This window comes from Mytilus galloprovincialis, unplaced genomic scaffold (genome assembly GCF_965363235.1).
Source record: "Mytilus galloprovincialis unplaced genomic scaffold, xbMytGall1.hap1.1 HAP1_SCAFFOLD_75, whole genome shotgun sequence".
In the NCBI taxonomy this organism is placed as follows: Eukaryota; Metazoa; Mollusca; class Bivalvia; order Mytilida; family Mytilidae; genus Mytilus; species Mytilus galloprovincialis.
The window spans coordinates 54,037-76,075 of NW_027468015.1; the positions used below are offsets into that span (position 1 = coordinate 54,037).

General features: G+C 33.0%; 2 protein-coding genes across 2 annotated transcripts; both read left to right on the forward strand.

The window, feature by feature from the left end:
* The first annotated feature begins 2,477 nt into the window (after positions 1-2,477).
* On the forward strand, positions 2,478-8,244 carry LOC143060132 (NAD(P)H dehydrogenase [quinone] 1-like). The gene is made up of 4 exons (XM_076233541.1): positions 2,478-2,787; positions 4,374-4,618; positions 5,297-5,398; positions 7,889-8,244. The coding sequence occupies exons 1-4, from the start codon at positions 2,616-2,618 to the stop codon at positions 8,162-8,164; spliced, it is 795 nt and encodes a 264-aa protein (XP_076089656.1). The 5' UTR covers positions 2,478-2,615; the 3' UTR covers positions 8,165-8,244.
* A 7,674-nt stretch (positions 8,245-15,918) lies between these two features.
* On the forward strand, positions 15,919-21,734 carry LOC143060133 (NAD(P)H dehydrogenase [quinone] 1-like). The gene is made up of 4 exons (XM_076233542.1): positions 15,919-16,187; positions 17,159-17,403; positions 19,369-19,470; positions 21,356-21,734. The coding sequence occupies exons 1-4, from the start codon at positions 15,998-16,000 to the stop codon at positions 21,629-21,631; spliced, it is 813 nt and encodes a 270-aa protein (XP_076089657.1). The 5' UTR covers positions 15,919-15,997; the 3' UTR covers positions 21,632-21,734.
* The last annotated feature ends 305 nt before the right edge of the window (positions 21,735-22,039 follow it).

The window sequence follows — 22,039 nt, forward strand, 5'->3', positions numbered from 1 at the left end:
ATTAAGTCATGCTAAATTACTGAAATCTTCAAAATTCTATCATTTTAGTTAAATTTTAGACGGTTTCCTTGTAAAACGAAAGTTGCCGCATTCGTGTTCATCCTTAATATTGAAATGTAAGTTGTATTTTATGATAATACATAACATATATAAAGGTTGTGGATGAACACGGATGCGGCCACTTTCATTTTTGACAAAAACCATCTCAAAAGTGACGTTTTTTGGCATATTTGAGAGATTTTTCATATTTGAGCTTGAATCGGATCGTTTTTAATGACTAAATCAGTTAAAATCTTTCACTTATACTAATTAAATCAAGTGAAATAGTCTTTAAAAAGTGGGCAAAATCTTTCGTCAGATGAATCTGAAATTTGAGGCCAAAATGAGTCCTTACCGGACCTACTCCTTTTATGATCGGTACGAATGAAATTTTTATCTAAGAGAACCTGCTTTATCTATTAGTTGAAAATGCAGCTTTGAACTAGCTTTCACTAGCTGCGAGTATTCGTTGTTCAATAATGTGTGTCTTAATTTTATTATTTTATGTGATAAATTGTTGTGTTGTTACACGACTGATGAAATGAAGGAGGAAAGGAGGAGGATTTGGTAGAAGGTGTGTGTTGAGCGCAAACTAACATATTAATAACTATGCGGTATAAGCTTTGTTCATTGTTGAAGGCCGTACAGTTACCTATAGTTGTTTTAAAATTTCTGTGTCATTTTGGTCTTTTGTGGAGAGTTGTCCCATTGGCAATTATGTCACATCTTCTTTGTTATATGTTAAGTCCTGTCAAAAGTGCTCTAAACAAGTGGTTGTCGATGGTCGCTTTCTCTCATATTTGTTTTTGTTCAAAGTTGTAGTTAAAATCAGCCGAAATTATTCACTTTTTATCGTTTACATCTTTATAGCTAGTATTCGTTATGGTTTTTGCTCATTGTTGCAGGTCATACTTTGAATGCAATTGTTCACATCTTGTTTCATTCTAGTTAGTTTTTATGAGTCATGTATGAAGAGCAAGTCTAGGTCGGTTTTTGTTTTATCCAGTCGAAATTTATTGGAGACAGTGTATTTATTAAGGAAGAAATTGGAGGTACCAGTACGTATACTTAGATCGTCTTACCTCGTATATTTAACTGAAATAAACCAGTCAAACCTTAATGCCAATATAAGTCCCCCTCTTATTAATGTCGCTTTACTTTAATCACCTTTTAAAACTGTTAAGGTTAACATATTATGTAGAGAATCACCAATTCAAGGGCATTTAGTATCTTAAATAAAACTATTCTAATTAGATAAATTTTCATCTGATATTGGACGGAATATGTTGCCCATTTATGTAATATAAGTTACGATTATTTGAAAACGCTTATAATGGATGCACAAAAGTATAAAAAGGAGTCACAGATCCGATTGAATACAATTATCAGCCCACTTTATTGATTTTGTAACATTTGTTTCAAATATGACAAACTTTTTACCCAAAATCACCATCACCATATCAGGACCCACCAGCACAATGACAGGACCCACCAGCACAGTATCAAGACATGAATAATATAAGAAAATGCTAAATTTTACTAGATTGCACTGGTTTTTCACAAAATAATTTTGTCGTGTGGATTTGGGTATTGAAAGCGGACTCCATGAGCATTTTTGTTTTATTTTTTCAGTTTAAGATTTTCTGGAAATGAGCACTTTTGTGTTACGCTTAATTAAACAGTTTAAAGGGTCAACTTTTGAATGGTAAAAATGCCTATAAACGCCATAAGAATCAAAATTGAAAAATCTCAACCGTTTCCTTCCATTTTTTATGGGAGAAAACGTCAAAAATCATCATTTTCTTCTTTGTTTACATTTTTTCAATGATCACCAGCACCAGTCAGAACCGAATCACCAGCACAGAACGTTTTCTCGCAGGACAACCTTACCCACCGTGTTTACAGTTGATCATGAATCACAGTAACTCTAATTTAATTAATTATTAGATATATTTATACATATAAATCACGATTCTCCAACAAAAAAAATATTAAGCTGTATACGAAAATATCAAATGTTAAAGAAAATGTAAACACACCAGGAAGATGGAAGGTTGTCTCATTAAAAACCATATACACATATCTCCATATCCGTACTAATCGGTGACTCATGTCAGATGTATCAACTTGGTTGACAAGACAATATAGCAAGGCTTCATTTTGAACCCATCATTTTGACGGAATAGGGAAAAAATTGCAATATCCCTTTTAATGTATACGTTAGCTTAAAAAAGCGTAAATTGTATAACTGGTACCCCATAATAAAGGCCTCATTCGTAGGAAAATGAATACGATACTACATGCTGATTTCAATGCCCGCAAGACTAAGCTTAGGTAGAAATAAGTAATAATTGTTTTATACGGAAGCCGGTTTGGCCCACATTGAAAAAAATTTGGCTATCAACCAATCAAAACCCAGGATTCTTACATAAGGTGTAATTAACATAAAAATTGAGTTATATGAGAGAAATATTTATTAAATACCTCACCCGGCATTATACAGGTGTGAAAATTACGTTGACATGAAAATCGATCAGTGTAGGCATATGTACCAATAGTTCTCCTGAAGCGAAAAGATGAACAAGAAAACAGCTTTGATTGTTTATGCTCATCCCGAGCCAAAATCGTTTAATTCAGCACTTCGCGACACAGCTGTTAAAACTCTTCAAGCCCAGAGATATAATGTTTTAGTGTCCGATCTTTACGCACAACATTTTCAACCAGTGATTTCAAAAACAGATATTATAGGTGAGTACAGAGTAATTTTACATTTCACTTTCAATAATATCACTCTCATTCGTTTATGTTACTCAATAAGACATGTAAATTTATCACATTGAGATTGTTCAAAAAAAATGTGCATATCTTATTGAGTAACATACATGCAAGGGTTATACAGTGATTGATCAACACATTGGTACTTTTTTTCCTGCTCGTCATCTCAACACAGTTTTATTTGTTTTGAATGATAGTATCAGTTCAGTTAGTTTGATATTGTGTTTTTGGGGTTTTATTCAACCCCGACTCACGAAGTAACAAAAGGTATATGGCAGAACGTATGCAATAAAAATCAGTACTGAATCAAAGAATATTCAATTTTAAATTTGTTTCAAGACAATTCACTCAATTCAAAATACAAATCAATGAATCTATTTAATACCCCCCCCCCCCCCCCCCCAAAAAAAACCAACCCTGACGTAATGATTGAAAAGCAAAAGTATCATTAAAACCCGGAAAATAACCATTAATAAAACGTTTTCGTTAGATTGGATAATTTTCGCATAAAAAGTTGTATTTCGTATACAGGTTGATTTAAGCTTGCTTGACTTTTTTTTTCGTTTCATTTAAAATTAATAGTAATAAAAGTAAAACATTGGAACTATTGCATTTAAGATGTTTCCATGAATTATCGTTTCATCTAGATTCCTTTTGCCATCAAAAACTCTGTTTCTGAATCTGTAAATGACTGTAACTAATAAAAAAGACCATTTGTACAGTTTCATTTATCACATATGTATTGATTGAAGCACTCCAAACACTCTTTAATATCAGCTCTTCAATAATAATCAGCTGGATATCGATTTAACTTCATACATGTGTGTTTCACACTTGTTACACACTGTCTAGTATAATGTATGTTTTGCCATTTAACATATTTATATTTACCATGTCTTAACATTTAATACGTCTATTCAATTCAATTCAAACTTTATGGTCATATGAATCAACTTAGACTATATATATAAATTGTATATGAAATAAACTAAACATGCATACTAGTATATTAATACAAATGACAAGAAGAAAGCATTTACAATCATAATAAACAAACTAATAAATACATATAATTACATGTATATAATATGACACGACAATTGTTCGTTCAAATTTCACATTTAGGATTTTGTATATTTCTATAGTCTATGCTTTTAATTATCATTCCGAGTCCTCGTTGCGTTTTAATAATTCAATAGTTAATTGTATGTTACGCAAATTTTGATATTTTAAAACTTTGATCAAAATTCTAAAAATCTAAAATTTCAAAACTTTTTAAAACTTTGAATTGATAAGTGATACACGGACCCATTTGATTAGGGACTTTTCGTTTTGAATTTTCCGCAGATTTCAGTATTTTTGTGATTTTACTTTTTGTATTTTGTTTATAAAAAAAAAACATTTTTGTTTGATGATAACTGTAAAGTGATGTTAATCAAAGGATAAAAAAATCAAGATCACAGTCAGGTTAAATTTTACCATCATTTATAACTTCGATAACTGTTACAGAATATCAAATACATGAACCATTTTATCATTGATTCACTTATTCATTTCAGGCGAACTCGAGGATCCAAAACATTTCAATTATCCAAATGAAGTCGGCGCAGCCTATAAAAAAGACAGTTTGTGCTTAGATGTCAAACAAGAAATACAAAAGTTAAAATTGGCTGACTTGGTTATTTTCCAATTTCCAATGCAATGGGCCTCAGTCCCAGCTATTCTTAAGGGATGGTTTGAACGTGTTCTCATCAAAGATTTTGCATTCAGCTTTCCAAACATGTTAGATGAAGGACTTATCAAGGTAATTGTTAAATACATCAGTGGGTATTTCTATTTCAGTATGATTATTATAGATAGATACAGAAAGACATATGCCTATTTTACTATGAAAGCGAGGTAAATACTGCCTATCCTTCCGTAACAACTAATTTAAACATGAAAAGATGGTATGAATGCAATAAGACAACTATCCAATATATAAAAGATTACGTAAATGTAAGCTACTATGGGTCACGGTACGGATTTGAACAATGAGCAAAATTTATACTGTGGATCTAAGATCCTGAAATAAAAAATAAACTACAATTCTAACGAAATATTTACTAATCGAACAAGAAATATGAATAATAACGACCAAGGACCACTGAATTACATGCTCGTGAGATGGGACAAGATGATGTCATGCTCATTGAAATTAACAACGCCACTACAGACACGTGCCTACTGAACGAGTTGTGATGCACAAAAGAGACGGGTGCGAAAGAAATGATATTTCACTTAAAAAATTAGAAATTAGCAATTTCCTTCTTATTATCTTCAGGGTTTTCGTTCTGAAAATCATCTTTATGTTTGTAACGTTTCTTGTTCCTTTTTCCCCAAAAAACATTACCTGTATAGTATCAATACCATCCAGGTCTTATTTATGAAAAAGTTAATAACCAACAATTATTGTATATGTGATGCATATAAATCATTGTAGGGAAAGAAAGCTGTTTTGTCATTTACAACAGGATGTCCAGGTGGAATGTTTACACCTAATGGTTTGCTAGGAGACCTAAATGTGATTCTTTGGCCTATTCAGGTGAATACTTGTTAGTTTTAAGGTATATAATAGATGTGAAAGATAGGCAAAAGACACCAGAGAGGCAGTCAAACTCATAGATAGAATATACACTGACAACTTCAAGGCTAAAAATGAAAAAGATAAACATACAAATATTAGTACACAAGAAACAACATAGAAAACTAAAAACTGAGCAACACGAACCCCACCAAAAAACTGGGGGTTATCTCAGTTGCTCCGAAAAGGAAAGCAGATCCTGCCTCACATGTGGCACCAATCATGTTGCTCATGCTATTACAAACCCGGTAAATAGTCTAAGTCGGTAGGTCATATTCATAAAAAGGGAAGGGGATTGTAGTTAAGGAACATATCTGATATCATCTGTGAAAACGTTATTCCATAACGGTCAACCAACTCGTGATGGCGTCCATAAAATTAACGAAGGGGTGATTTCAACTTCGCCATTTTGAACCTTTGGTTTAATAGTAGATGGTATCTAGGTATAAATTTTTACAGAGATGAGGAATAAAAAAAATGTAAAAGTAGTAAAATAGGCAATAATTTTGCGCTGGGACATTATTTAAAGCTCCTTTACAGATATCTATTTTTTTCAAATAACAAATTTCTAATTACAAAGGAGAGCCGTGGTGTAGAAGTTTGTGCATCTAACTACTAACACAAAGGTTCCTGATTCGATCCTTGTTCCGAGGTGAAAATTTCAGGGACTGTTTTTTCGGCTCTCCCTTAACACCATTTGCGAGTATAGTCTTGATAAACGATGACAGCCCGTCAGAAGCGGACGATAAATGGCTGACCCATGTTAAGAGAGAGCCATATCTCTTGCACGTAAAAGACACCCTTTGAGATTTTGAAAAAGAGCAGGCTAATGCTGCTACAAGGCACCACCTGCAAAGTGAAAAGGGATTTATATAAGTTGCAATTACTTGTTTCCCAATCCACTATAAATAAATATGTTTAAACTAAATCACAAAACCAGTTGAATAGCAAGTTTCACCGTCACTTTAAACCGCCAGTTTGAAAGGGTTCAATTGATGATGTAATATATACATGTGTTAATCATTTTGAAGCTAGGGTATACTCTTAACTTTAACTAATGTCATTTAGATATCATATTTGAAGAATGGAGTGAAGCAAAACTTGTTTTCATACTTGGTCGAATTTGTTTAGGATAATAAAAGGAACATTATCTATGCCTATAGAATTTGATTCTGATATTTACAGGAAGAATTGAGTAAATGAGAAAACCATTTTCACATTAATATCCATTATACAGCGAAATTTCATTATGGAACCGTTTGAATAAGAAGTGGTACTTAAGAGACACTTTTCAATGTAATAAATCAACCGATAGTTTCGAAATTTGCATCATTTTTGAAGGCATTTGTACTCTTTGAATTGCCTCAGAACTCATCTAACATTAGAAATCAACCGATAGTTTCAAAATTTGCATCATTTTTGAAGGCATTTGTACTCTTTGAATTGCCTCAGAACTCATCTAACATTATAAATAAAGGCAACAGTAGTATACCGATGTTCAAAAGTCATAAATCGATTTAGAGAAAACAAATCCGGGTTACAAACTTTAACCGAGGGAAACACATCAACTATAATAACGACAGAAATAAAATATAAACGCGTTAAGAATTATCTGTGCCTGTCAGTGATTTAGACCCAGTTAGTTAACTCATCCGTCACAGTGCCTTCACGTTTGGTTTTTACTGATAATAGAACTAATTCTTTCTGTTGTTAATGGGAACTATAAACATGGCGTTACTTTCTTGGTTACGAGCAGCCTACTGCTTTAGAGTTCAAATGAGAAGACGCTCGTAGTTTGGCATAAAGATATGACACATTTCTTAAGGCAACAAGAACAATAGCTACACCGTATGTGTATATTTATAGTATGATGATACTTTTACGTCTAGTTTATCTTATATCCAAGAACTTGGATAGACAACGGAAAAATGTTTTTTGTGTAATACCATATTTGGAATGAAATTTAGTTTAGTTTTTAGGATAAAATTCTAAATTAGAAATAACAAATTGGTGTCACTAATTTCAATTAAAAAAATATCTGTTTTATATTACACTTTTGGTTCAGAAAGGATTCGAAGTTATCATTGTGGATAAAAAAAAAAGAACTACATTTTAACATTTTTACATTTAAATTTTGATTAAACAATCGGATTAAGATTCTGACCCATCATGACTCGCTTACTCGTCGGCTTACTGTTATAATCATAGCGAAATCACACATCTTTATGTATGAAAACTAGCTAATACCAGGAATAGATTACCTTATCCGTATTTGGCACAACTGTTTGGAATTTTGGGTCCTCAATGCTCTTCAACTTTGTACTTGTTTGGCTTTATAACTATTTAGATCTGGATGTCACTGATGAGTCATATGTAGACGAAACGCGCATCTGGCGTACTATATTATAATCCTGGTATCTTTGATGACTAATACTATTTTGTATTTTTCAGTATTGCACACTTCGATTTTGTGGATTTGATGTTCTGAAGCCTCAGTGTTCATTTTCACCAACACATGCCGATGACAAACAGAGAGAAGAAATGCTAAATGCTTGGGGAACTCGCCTAAAGAACATTCTAACAGAAGAACCAATAATGTTCCCATCGCTTTCTAACTTTGATGCACAAAAGTGGTTTGTCATTTCTGACAATTATGTGGAGGAGCAAAAGAATAAAGAAGTCGGACTATCTGTTGGACATCATCTGGGTAAAAAAATGCCATTGTGAATACAGATGTTAATACTAATATTATCGCTACATACCTGATGTTTCCATAAATATTTTGAATAAACATATTTTTAATTGTATATGTATACTTGGTTTTAGTTATTTTGATATTTAACCATATCCTGCATGACCACAATGCATATCTATGTAATCATTTTCCTGTAGAGCGAAAAGGAAAACATACGAAATAAACTGTTTCAATTATCATAAAGCAAATTTCACATTTATTAAATTTAAAAACCATTGTAACACGGCAAACAATTTCTACCCTTCATTAAAATTGATATAGAATAACATAACCACCAAATCTGAACCCTTGCAATGATGCTGATACAGACACCATAACACTAAGGGTAATGGATAAATAAAGGCAACAGTAGTATACCGCTGTTCAAAAAAAAAACAAAATCGGTTAAGGAAAACAAATCAGGGATACAAACTAAAACAGAGGCAAACACATCAACTATAAGAGGAATTAACAGAACGAACCATTGAACTGCAACAAAAACTCCAACATACATAGAAACGGACTATTTGAAAACAACTGACATATTCCTGACTTGATATTGGACATTTTAAGGATAAATGGTTGATTAAGCCTTGTTTTAAAGCTACACAAACCTCCCTCTTATATACTACTAGGAATGTAAAAAAAAACATTGCTAAATTAACAATAAACTCATCATAGATACCAGGATTAATTTTGTATTTACGCCAGACGCGCGTTTCGTCTACAAAAGACTCATCAGTGACGCTCGAATCCAAAAAAGCTAAAAAGGCCAAATAATAGGACAAAGTTGAAGTGCATTGATGACCAAAATTCCTAAAAGTTTTGCCAAATACAGCTAAGGTTATCTATTCATGAGGTAGCAAAGCTACAGTATTTCAAAATTCAAAAGTTTTGTAAACAGTTAATTTATAAATATGACTATATCAATGATAATTCATATCATCCCAGAAGTGCTGACTATTGGGCCGGAGATACCATCGGGGAATTAAAATTCTAGTGGTTGTAAATAAATTCATCATAGATACCAGGATTAATTTTGTATTACGTTACAGGAATAAAGATCAAACTAACACATGAACACTCAGCACAGAGAAATGTATAAATAATTTATAAATCAATTAAAGAATCAAGTTTAAGGCAAAACATAACAAACAAACAATTTACGTGGATATAACGGCCACAGTTCACTTTGAATGACGAGATCTGACATGATAACATAATTCCGATATAATTGATTTAACTGACAAGTCTATGTATCATCGGTAGCAATGGATGCCCAAGTTCCTCAAGGTTAACTATTAAAGAGAACGAGGGCCATGATCCCCAAATACGTTGGGTCTTATTCGCATCACCCCCTGGTTTCAGGGGAGTCAAAATTAACGATTTCTATATCATAAAACAGTTAAGCTCGAACTGGTACCAGTTCAGAACCGGTTTTTTTAAACTTACATATCTGCAAGAGTGGCTAGTTCAATGTAATGCTGAACAGTCACGTGACGTTGATTAGCGGGAAACGAGATACGGATCCGAATGATGCATTTATAATATCTCTTTCATTAAATTGGTTTATAGTTATCAAAGGTACCAGGATTATAATTTAGTACGTCAGATGCGCGTTTCGTCTACATAAGACTCATCAGTGACGCTCATATTGAAATATTTATAAATCCAAACAAGTTGTAGAGCATTGAGGATTCAAAATTCCAAAAAGTTGTGCCAAATACGTCAAAGGTAATCTATGCCTGGGATAAGAAAATCCTTAGTTTTTTTTAACAATTCTAAGTTTTGTAAACAGGAAATTTATAAAAATGACCACATAATTGATATTCAATGTCAACACCGAAGTGTTGACTACAAGAGATAAACTGAAAGAGATTGCGATATATTGCTCTTATCTGAACAGCTATCTGCTTTATAAAATCGATGAATTACCAAGTATATGAAAGATATCAATATAAGTAAAATATTAAAGAAGGGGCACTGTAAACTACCACCCAGTTCACTGACTTGTATTTGTTGTAAATAATGGGAAACAAACTCATCATAGATACCAGGATTTAAATTTTATACATCAGACGTGTGTTTTGTCTTTAAAAGACTCATCGGTGACGCGCGAATAACAAAAGTACGAAGTTGAAGAATAAAATATTCCTGAATGTTTTAACAAAAAAACAGCTTAGGTACACTATACAAAATTTCAATCCTGATATTATGACGAGTTTATTTTTAACAAGCTCATGATAAACCATGATGACAAACACGATATACTTTATCCTCTACCAAATGTATTCAGGAGCATATCCAGCGAAAACATCTGATTGAATGTATCATTGAAATTACAATTAACATCGATACAAAGAAACAAACTGACCATTTAGTTATGAATTTCTGTAAGACTTTCCATGAAGCAAGTAACAGCTTCACTTGTACTGACTTTCAAACTGGGTTTTACATCTCCATCAGACGAAAAACCAACAAATGGATCCATTTCCTTTCTGACAGGAAACAATTGGTAGAAGAGAAACATCTTAAACAATCAAGATTATCGATAAACTTATTAAAGAGGGACGAAAGATACCAGTAGGACAGTCAAACTCATAAATCTAAAATAAACTGACAACGCCATGACTAAAAATAAAAAGGACAAACAGACAAACAATAGTACACATGACACAACATAGAAAACTAAAGAATAAACAACACGAACCCCACCAAAAACTAGGGGTGATCTCAGGTGCTCCGGACGGATAAGCAGATCCTGCTCCACATGTGGCACTCGTCGTGTTGCTTATGTGATAACAAATCCGCTAAATAGTCTAATTCGGTAGGTCACATTCATGAAAGGGAAGGGGATTGTAGTTACGACGTAAGGAACATATCCGATATCATTTGTGAAACGATTATTCCGTAACGGTCAACCAACTCGTGATGGCGTCCGTAAAATTTACGAAGGGATGATTTCAACTTCACCATTTGGAACTCTTGGATTAATAACTTCCTTGTGAGCAGCAACCCTCTATCAAGAAAATCATAGGAAATGCAAGCACGGGAATATAGTATCAATTGGGAGATATATACCCCGTATGCAGGTGCTGCTGGAATATTGCTACTTAGAAATGGAAAGTTCACAATTGGAAAGCTGAAATCATCTCTTTTGTCTTAAAGTTTTGTTTTCAACCGACCCTCATTGCCAATTTCTAGATGTAAGTCAAGATACGAGGCCGACTTTACTGTATCTGTAGTATCCTTTTTCCCTAGTTCGACGGGATATATGCGTTCCACATAGTCACCAAATTTTGAATTATTTACTGAAAGAACATCATCTATATAGCGGAAAGTAGAGTTAAAGGATATTGCTAACTTCTTATCTTTCTTTCTAAGAAGTTCCTGCATGAAGTCAGCCTCATGATCATAAAGAAACAAGTCGGCAAGAAGAGGGGCACAGTTTGTTCCCATTGGAATGCCGACAGTTTGTTGATAAACACGTCCTCCGAACGTAACAAATATGTTGTCAATCAAGAAATCAAGCATCTTGATAATATCAGTTTCAGAGAATTTTTTGTTTGAATCAGAGTGATCCTTTACAAAATAGGATGTATCCCTCCCTAAGACAAGATACTTGTATCTACGTTCTTTTTTATGAAGCAAAGCAATACCAACTCTTTCAATTTGTCTTTTAGTTTGGAATGTGGAATACTTGTGTAAAGAGTAGAAAAGTCAAATGTTTTAATACTGTTACAAGATGAAAGAGAGTTAGATTTATGTACTCTAAAAGATCTTTGGAGATCTTTTATAGTACCAGGGAAACAAAATGGAAAACGGTCCTTTATCTACATCAATGTAATTCACTAACACAATCAAGAACATGCAAACCTATAGATAGAGAGTACGCATTGCATGGCCATACCGTTCAGTTTGTTCAGTACGCAGTCTGTACCAACAGTTCAGATCCGAGATAGAACGAACATATTGAAAGCATATGTAATAAGGCAAAAACGACCATAGGATTCCTAGAGAGCCTGGTGTATTGGTTAGTGCATCGGACTTCTAACACAGAGGTTCCTGGTTCGATCCCTGCACCGAATAGAAAGTTTCAGGGACAATTTTTGGTTCTCCCTTAACAACATTTGCGAGTATGGTCTTGAGGAAACATGATAGTCCGTCTGAAAGCGACAATTAGTGGCTGTCCGGTTTTAAGAGAGAGCTATATCTCTTGTACGTAAGACATCCTTGTAGATTTCGTACAAAGAGCAGGCTAATGCCGCTACAAGGCAGCACTCGCCCTCGCAAAGTGGAAAGGGATTAATATAAGTTGCAATAAGTTGTTTCCCAATCCACTATAAAATAAATATGTTTAAATTAAAAAGGAAAATTGAATATATACATATAACATTAAATGATACTGCATATAAGTTATTGGTAAGACAAACATTGCAATATGCGTTAACAGTCTGTGACCCTATACAACAAAATAACAAACACCGGGTATGCGCGAAGAGGCTGTGACCCTATCAAACAAAATAACAACCACCGGCTATGCGTGAAGAGGCTGTGCCCCTATCAAACAAAATAACAAACACCGGCTGGGAATGGTACAGTATCAGTTTATATCCCTTTTTACTGTATACTAGTATGTTAACTTAAAAAGGTGTAAATTGTATAACAGGGACGCCATATTGAAGGCCTCATTTATTTAAAAATAAATAAGATAATACCTGTTGACAGGGGCGGGTCGAGGTGAGGGCGTGTAATGGACGTCGCCCCCTTTAAAAAAAAACGAAACAAACAAAAAACTATCGCAATCTGCTAATATTGTATTGAATATGGCATATTCAATCATGTATTCCACATTGAAGCCTACAATATTTAGAACGAAAGAACTTTACACTTCCGTGTTTGTTTGTCTTTTATCATATGTGTCTGAGCTTCTGAGCTTTCAATACATGGACCCTCTACCAGGGCAACAGTAATGACGCCTCCCTTGATAAAAATCGGGTCTAGGACTATTTAAATGTTAAATAACGCCTAATGCCAGAATCTGAATTTCTCGTTATTGGTCTACTGCTGTTAAGATCCGTCCACTCATTTTAATATACCATAGACAATTAATGGACAGAACTCGGCATATAAAAATATCAAACCCTAACATTTTTATATTTTTTTTAGCAAAAAAAGGTCCAAAATATTTTGCCTCGTTCCCGTTGGCAAAAGATTTGATTCTCCGCCCCCTCTTGCAAATACCACATGAATGCCCATAGCTGATGTTATAAGCCTGAAAGATTAACTAAACCATACATTCTTATGGCATTTTGTAATGGTAACTTATAACAACCTTTAACATATAATATGTTTTAAAATATAATAAGCTTACGTTTAAATAGTTATTAACCGTTTTATACGGAAGCCGGTTATGGCCACATTTGAAAAAAACTTTATCGTAGAGACATCATGTACCATTATAACGACCCAACTCTGTCGCAATAACGACCCAAATCTGTCATAAAACTAACGATTTGTCGAAGTAACGACATGGCTAGTGTGGGTAAATTTTTATTAGAATTGTCGCCCTTATTAGACTATTTACTCATTTTGCACTTACCATTCTTGTCTTAAGAACTATTAGTAATAAAAAGAGTCAAATTGTAAACCGTGTTAAGTTGAAGTATGTGTTCAAGCATTCACAATATCATCGATCTCCAAGATTTTGAAGTTCAAGTGACATCAACTTGAAACTTTGTACATATGCACACAAAGATGTGATCTTTTTATCAAATTGTACAATTACAATTGAGATAACGTCCCATCAAATTTCAATATAATATACACAGGTTTAACTATGCCATACACTACACTATATATACAATACATTGTTTGAAGATGTCAATCTTAATTTCAAAGCTCGAGTAAACGTTTATACAAACAAAGCAAGCGAACCAACCAAAGTATTACCCTACAAGCATTAGAAAATTAGCTCTAAATCATATGCCAAATTTACAAGATACATTAACAAGGAAATTGATATTGCGAGCATGACCTTTTTGTATATTAGGACGATGTTTTGTTCATTACTTATATCTTTTTTTCAAAAAGTTTTGGGATTTAGTCGGGTTGATGTGGTGTTTTGCACATATTCATAATGGGCTGTTCCCATTGGTCCCTTTAATGATGCATATTATGCCGAGTAATTTTAGCAACTGACTTCTAGCTTGACGGACTGTTAAGTAAGAAGCATTTATTTAATCCCACAAATTCGTTTATCTAGTAGTCCTTTAAGGGTAATAACTCTTATAACAATTTACGTACATTTAAATATAGGCAACAGTAGTATACCGCTGTTCAAAACTCATAAATCCATGGACAAAAAACAAAATCGGGGTAACAAACTAAAACCGAGGGAAATGCATTAAATATTAGAGGAGAACAACGACACAACATTAAAATGTAACACACACAGCAACGGACGAAGCATTAGACAAAATCCGATGAGAACAACCAATATAACATCAAAACCAAATATATGAATTTGGGATAGAAAAGTACCGTGACACGTCTTATAGTACACTCAAATATAGGAGAAAACAAACGAAACAACGGAAACACAACGTAAAAATGTTACACACACAGAAACGAACTATGATATAACAATGGCCATTTTCCTGACTTGGTACAGGATATTTTTAAAGAAAACAATCGTCGGTTGAACCTGGTTTTGTGGCATGACAAACCTCGCACTTTGATGGCATTGTTAAATATAACATTAAAAATGACAACATAATAATACAGGACTACAATACAAATAAATAGGAGAACGTTTTAGGCAAAGAAACACATGAATAATAGATAACAAAAGGCATCAGGTTTAAAATTCATTACGTCAAAAACGCGCCTCGTCCAAACAAGAATTTCCAGTGACGCCCAGATATAAAAGTTCGAAAGTCAAAAAAAGGGGTGGGGTACAAAGTTGTACAGCTCTGAGGATCAAAAGTTGAAAAAGGTTGTGCCAAATACGGCTAGGGTTTTCTGCTTGTGATAAGAACATCCTTATTATATGGAACAATTTATGCTATTGCAAACAGTAAATTTAATCAAATGAATATAAAAGATTTACATGATAAAACTGACGTCTTAACTTATTACAGAAAACAAAACTCGAATACATAATACATTGAAGACCAACACAGAAAATAGACACGCCCAGCTCAGTGACAAACCAGGCCTGAACGCAAAAAGTTATAACTATGACCTCACATACGAACGAAATGGTGAAAAGGCACAATATTACGTCATGCAGACATTTGAATTTCTGAAACAGCACGAAAATGACGTCATATTTGAAAAATAACCTTGTTATCACGATAAATTATGTCGCAATTATAACATATGATATCTCTATAACGATATATGATTTGGTATGTCGTTATTACGACAAATTTGTGATGGGTTCGGTTTTTTTTTCATTGTTGAAGGCCATACGGTAGCCTATAAGTTCTTGAATCTACTTCATATAAACTTTGGTAGATAGTTGTCTCATTCCCCAATAATACCACATCTCCTTTCTCTATATGCTGTCGTTATTATGACAAGGTTATGTCGTTATTACAACATACGATATCGTTATTACGACATTATGTCACAGGATTTCGTTATTATCGGATTTTTTTCTCATGTGGCCCTTACTGGCTTCCGTATTACGACTAGTATTAAGACTAGAGAAATATTCATTAAATACCTAACCATTCTGCAATGACTGGTGTGAATATTACGTTGACATGAAAACCGATCATTGTAGGCGTATCGACCAATAGTGCGTCTGAATCGGAAAGATGTACAAGAAATTTCTTGAAACACAGAAAACAGCTCTTATAGTTTATGCTCATCCCGAGCCTAAATCGTTCAATGCAGCGCTTCGCGACACAGCTGTTAAAACTCTTAAAGCCCAGGGATATAATGTTTTAGTGTCCGATCTTTACGCACAACATTTTCAACCAGTGATTTCAAAAACAGATATTATAGGTGAGTACAGAGTAATTTTACGTTTCGGTTATTAACAAAACTGCACTCATTTATTTATTCGTAGAATATTGAGATTGTTCAAAATAAATTTACATGAGAAACATATATTGGTTTTTCGGGAAATAATCGACTCAAGGGTACTTTTTCCTGATTAAATTAATAAATCGGGTTTTATCCCCAAAATAAAATTATCCAAAGACGGAATCATTGAACCTAAAAAGTAAAATTGAAAACTAGATTATTCCCTTGATAATACTTTTTCATTAGATTTGACCATTTTTACAATTAGAAAAATGTATTTTATATATATATATATATATATATATATATATATAGGGTCATTTTAAGCTTGCTAGAGTTTTTAGTTTCATATAATTACAATAGTAAATAGTAAAACATTGGAACTGTTTAATGAATAAAACATTTGTACAGTTTCATTTATCACATCTGTATTGAATGAAACCCTCCAAACACTGGGTTCTATTATAATCAGCTGAAATATCGATGTTTCACACTTTTTACAAACTAGTGCTTTGCTTATATTTATACCATTTTACGTATAGCCATCTTTAACATTTTCCTCGACAAGTGGATGGAATATATTAAAACTTAGGGCCAAATCACAACATTTTAAAGATGATTTCTAGAGAAAGCTATGTACAAACAAAAATAAACTAATAATGTCTCTTTTCATATTGTTTTTCGTGAGTTTTAAAGTTTAAATCACTTCCCTTGTCTTAGAACCTATTCAAGAAAACATTTTTTTTTTAATTTTAGCATCTTGTCAATAGTTTAATGTCTGCTGATCTATTTTTAATAGAGAACATTTTTGTTTTATGACATTACGTGATATTGATAAAAGAATAAAAATAAAATCAAGATAACAGTAAGGTTAAAATTCAACCATCATTTATTCATAGAATATCAACTACATATACCATTTTCATCAGTTAATCACTTATTCATTTCAGGTGAACTCGGAGATCCAAAACATTTCAATTATCCAAATGAAGTCGGTGCAGCCTATGAAAAAGACAGTTTGAGCTTAGATATCAAACAAGAAATAGAAAAGTTAAAAATGGCTGATTTGGTTATTTTCCAATTTCCAATGCAATGGGCCTCCGTTCCAGCTATTCTGAAGGGGTGGTTTGAGCGAGTTCTCATCAAAGATTTTGCATTCAACTTTCTAAATATGTTTGATGAAGGACTTCTTAAGGTAATTGTTAAATATAACAGTGGATATTTCTATTTTAGTATGACTATGATAGTTGGATAAGTAGACACATATACCTTGATTTTCATAAGATGAAGACATAATCTTTCAATCAGTTAAATTGAGGTCTAGAGCTGACATGTCAATAACTAATAGTAGTATTTTGTTAACAGTCAAGAACCTGATATTTATCAGTTGTCGTTTATTGATGTGGTTCATAAGTGTTTCTCGTTTTTTTTATATATATAGACTAGACCATTGGTTTCCTCGTTTGAAAGGATTTATCACTAGTCCTTTTTTGGGACCCTTACAGCTTGTGTGAGCCAAGGGTCCGTGTTGAAGACCGCACCTTGACCTATAATGGTTTACTTTTATAAATTATGACTTGGATATATAGATGTATCATTGGACCTCATACCATATGTTTCTATATCTAATCATTGTCATTTTGTTTAGTTCTTTTGTTACCTAATCTGACATCAGACTCGGACTTCTTTCAAACTGAGTTTTATTGTGTGTGTATTGCTGTGTATTTGTTTATTTCACATTGGCTAGAGGTGTAGGGGAGGGTTGAGGTTTAACCTCGTCATATTTTTACGCCTGTCTCAAGTCAGGAGCCTCTCTCCTTTGTTAATCTTCTGTGTTTTTTATACCCCCGCCGTGGACACAATCCACATTTATCTTATTTTAGTTCATTTATATTTTTTAGAGTATAGTGCGACGTCCATTTTCACTGAACTAGTACACATGTTTTTGTTTAGGGACCAGCTGTAGCCCTCCTTCGGGTGCGGGATTTTCTCGCTGTGTTGAATACCTATTTGTGCACGCATTCGGCTGTTTCCGCTTTGGTCGTGTCGTTGTCTCTTTGATACATTCTCCATTTCCATTGTCAATTTTATCTATTTAACTATTGAAGTGAAGTGAAAGCTGCTTATCCTTCTATTACACCTAACTTTAAAAAAAAAGATGATATGATTGGCAATAAGACAATTATCCAACAGATAGCAAATTACTTAAATGTGAGCGACTACTGATCACGGTACGGATATGAACAATGAGCAAAACTCATACTATGTAGTATGCATCTAAGATCCCGAAATATAAAACAATTCAACCGACATAGTTACTAAACATTTTACGAACACGAAATATGATAAATAACAATCAACGACCACTTAAGGTGGTGCATAACATACAGGGAGAGAACTTTGTAAGATAAACGTTTTAATTACGTTTTGTTGTTAGGGAACTATTAAGCTTCTCAATGATCAAAAAAGTGGTTGTCAAACTGCTAAATAACCAGTATGATTTTTCTGATAAAATGGTTGGTTCAATTTTTTGGAAAATTTTATGTTTTTGTCAAAGGGTCAATGTAAATACTTTGTCAAAATTTTATGAAAATCAAACGAGTCAAATTAATTTTAGTGAAGGTGTTGGGTACCACCTTAATCACAGGCTCTTGAGTTTGTACAGAATGTGGAAGGGGTATACATACTAGCAATAGCCAAATCACCACTAACCAGTAGTGTAACAGCACAAAATAAGAAAATACTATAAAATCACTTGAAAAGGCTTCACTCATCATATCAATACAAAGCACAGAAAACAACTATATATAACACACACAAAAAATACGTACACATAAGAACTTATCTAAAGTTCTTGCAGTTACTAAAAACTAGTTCAAAGCCAATAACAGCCAAAACATTAAAAAAAATCTAGGCAAACTTCCATACCATATCTTTGTATTTAAGTTAATCAAATGTTGCATTCATGTTAGTTACTTTGATAGACAGTTGCATCAATATAATCTTCGTGGTTCTCGTTCTGAAAATCAGCCTTATATGTTTGTAACGTTTCTGGTTCCGTTTTTAAACATCACATATATTATATAAATAACATTCTGGTCGTATTTATGATAAGTTGATTACAAACCGTTTTATATGTGTTGTATATCATCCATTGCAGGGAAAGAAATGTGTTTTATCAATGACAACAGGAAGTCCAGGCGGAATGTTTACACCTAATGGTTTACTAGGAGACTTAGATATTATTCTTTGGCCTATTCAGGTGATTATTTTCGAAGTTTTGAAGTATGATAAATATATGAAAATGCAGACCCAATCGTAATTTAAACCCCATATGTTAAAAAATACGTATACCTTGACTTATAAAGGTTTACTTTTATAAATTGTGACTTGGATGGATAGTTGTCTCATTGGCTCTCATACCACATCTTCTTATATATATTATATCTTCACTTGATGGTATATAGGTAAAGATTTTTGCAGAGAGTTATAAGGAATAAACAATGTAAAACCGTAAATTAGGCAATACTTTTCACTAAGAGATAGAACATTATTTAAAGCCCTTTTACGGATATCTATTTTTTTCCAAATTCCACATTTAAATCACAAAACACGTGGAATACTAGTACCAAGTTGCACAGTCACTTTAAACTTCGCCAATAATGTGTTTATTTAAATGTTGAATACTTAAACTTGCTTTTTTTTTCTTCTCGTGCACCTGCATGTTCATTACTATTTTATTATACCCCACGCAACCTAGGAAGTTGCGGTGGGTATAATGTTTTTCACCCGTCCGTCCGTTCGTCGGGCATGTTCTTGTTATCTAAACTTCTCTGAAACAACACAACAGAATTCCAAGAAACTTTGTGGACAATAAGGACATATTATGTAGATGTGCACATCGGCAGGAAATTTCGATTCAATTATTTTTTCCAAGAGTAACGCCGCTTTAACTTAGTATTTTGGCAAAAATATACGTTGTCATCGCAACTTCTCTGAAACAAAACAACAGAAATTCATAAAACTTTGTAGATAGTAAAGACAAACTATGTAGATGTGCATATCGAAGGAAATTACAGTTAAATTATTTTAATAGAAATTATGCTCTTTTAACATACAAATTTGGCTAAAATGTACTTTGTCATCCCAGCAGAGATTCATGAAACTTTGTTGATAATATGGATATACTATGCTATTCCCATTGGAAGGCCTCCGACAGACTGGGTGAGCGTAAAATCACTGTCATCGATAGCCGATGACAAATAAGTTATAAGTAAATGATCTAGTATTATTACCAACATAAGTATTGTGGTTGTCTACGCTGTTGTGCAACTGATTCAAAATTATTTATTTTTGCGCTGAAAGGAAGTTATCATTGTGCATTCGAAAATGTAAGGTCACAGTACCCAAATTGCACCAATTCAACAAAAGTCGCTGTGGAAATCGTACAATTTTTCCTTGAGACTAAACAATTTATATTTTTATGATTTGACATTATACACGTCTTTCAACATAAGTAAATATATTCAAATATACACAAAAGATCACAGTATGTATAAAAACAATGAAGCATTCATTAGAAAAAGTAAAACTACGGAAACGTTTCTATGCGACGTTCACAAAAAGTAATCTTCCAAAAATAAACAAATTAAATATGTTACAAGCATCCATTTCTTAAAAATTAATATTAAGCCTGGACTAATGTCAAATTGTTCTGAATATTTGAAGAAAAAAAACAAGACATCTGAAATTCGATTTTTAATGAAGTGAATTTGAGCATGGATGTAATGTGGGTACAACTCATAACTGAATCATGGATCGTTTGAACGTCGGTTCAAACCCGTTTTCTATGATAAAATATGGATTCAAAATTAAATTGGTGTAAATATATAAGAGATAAGGATACGTCTGCAAAATAAACACAGAATGGTACGTTTTGTCTTAATCATGAAAATTAAAGTAGATGAAAAAAAAATGTCAAAATAGGTGCAATTTTGGATCCCGTACGTTACATTTAAATTTTGAATAAAACTCTTCATCACGAATCGCTTACTATTCGGCTTACTTTTATAATCATAGGCAAATAAAACATCTTAACTTAATTAGATCGTATAAAAACTAACAAATAATATTGTGGATCTTTTCAGTATTGCACACTTCGAGGTTGTGGATTTGATGTTCTGAAGCCACATTGTATATTTTCACCTGCGTATGCCGATGACAAACAGAGAGAAGAAATGTTAAATGCTTGGGGAAATCGCTTAAAGAACATTCTAACAGAAGAACCCCTAATTTTCCCATCGATTTCTAATTTTGATGCAAACAAAGGGTTTGTAATGTCAGACAATTATGTGGAGGAGCAAAAGAATAAAGAAAACGGACCATCTGTTGGACATCATCTAGGTAAAAAAATGCCACTCTGAATACAGATGTTACAAAGTTTTTAAAGTTAATAATAATATTATCGCTATATACCTGATGTGTCGATAAATAATTTGAAAATACACGTTTTTAATTGTAAAGTAAACTTGGTGTTACTCATTATGATATTTAACCCTATTATGCATGACCACAATACATATCCATGTAATCATTTTCTTCAAGGCCGAAAATGCAAACATACGAAATAAACAGTTCGATTATCATAAAGCAAATTTCGAAGACATTGAATTCAAAAACCGTTGTAACACGACAAACACTTTTCACCCTTCACTAAACAGTAGCATCACTAAAATTGATATAGAATAACATTAACCCCAGCTCTGAACCCATACAGTGTTGTTGATACAGGTACCATTACACCAAGAGAAATGCAACAGTAGTATACCTAT

What these genes read in the sequence shown, in the direction of transcription:
- LOC143060132 (XM_076233541.1), top strand. Translation starts at nt 2,616, where the DNA reads ATGAACAAGAAAACAGCTTTGATTGTTTATGCTCATCCCGAGCCAAAA. An exon ending in TAGATGAAGGACTTATCAAG is followed by an intron (nt 4,619 to 5,296) that starts GTAATTGTTAAA and finishes AAATCATTGTAG; the next exon opens with GGAAAGAAAGCTGTTTTGTC. An exon ending in TGATTCTTTGGCCTATTCAG is followed by an intron (nt 5,399 to 7,888) that starts GTGAATACTTGT and finishes TGTATTTTTCAG; the next exon opens with TATTGCACACTTCGATTTTG.
- LOC143060133 (XM_076233542.1), top strand. Translation starts at nt 15,998, where the DNA reads ATGTACAAGAAATTTCTTGAAACACAGAAAACAGCTCTTATAGTTTAT. An exon ending in TTCAAAAACAGATATTATAG is followed by an intron (nt 16,188 to 17,158) that starts GTGAGTACAGAG and finishes TATTCATTTCAG; the next exon opens with GTGAACTCGGAGATCCAAAA. An exon ending in TTGATGAAGGACTTCTTAAG is followed by an intron (nt 17,404 to 19,368) that starts GTAATTGTTAAA and finishes CATCCATTGCAG; the next exon opens with GGAAAGAAATGTGTTTTATC.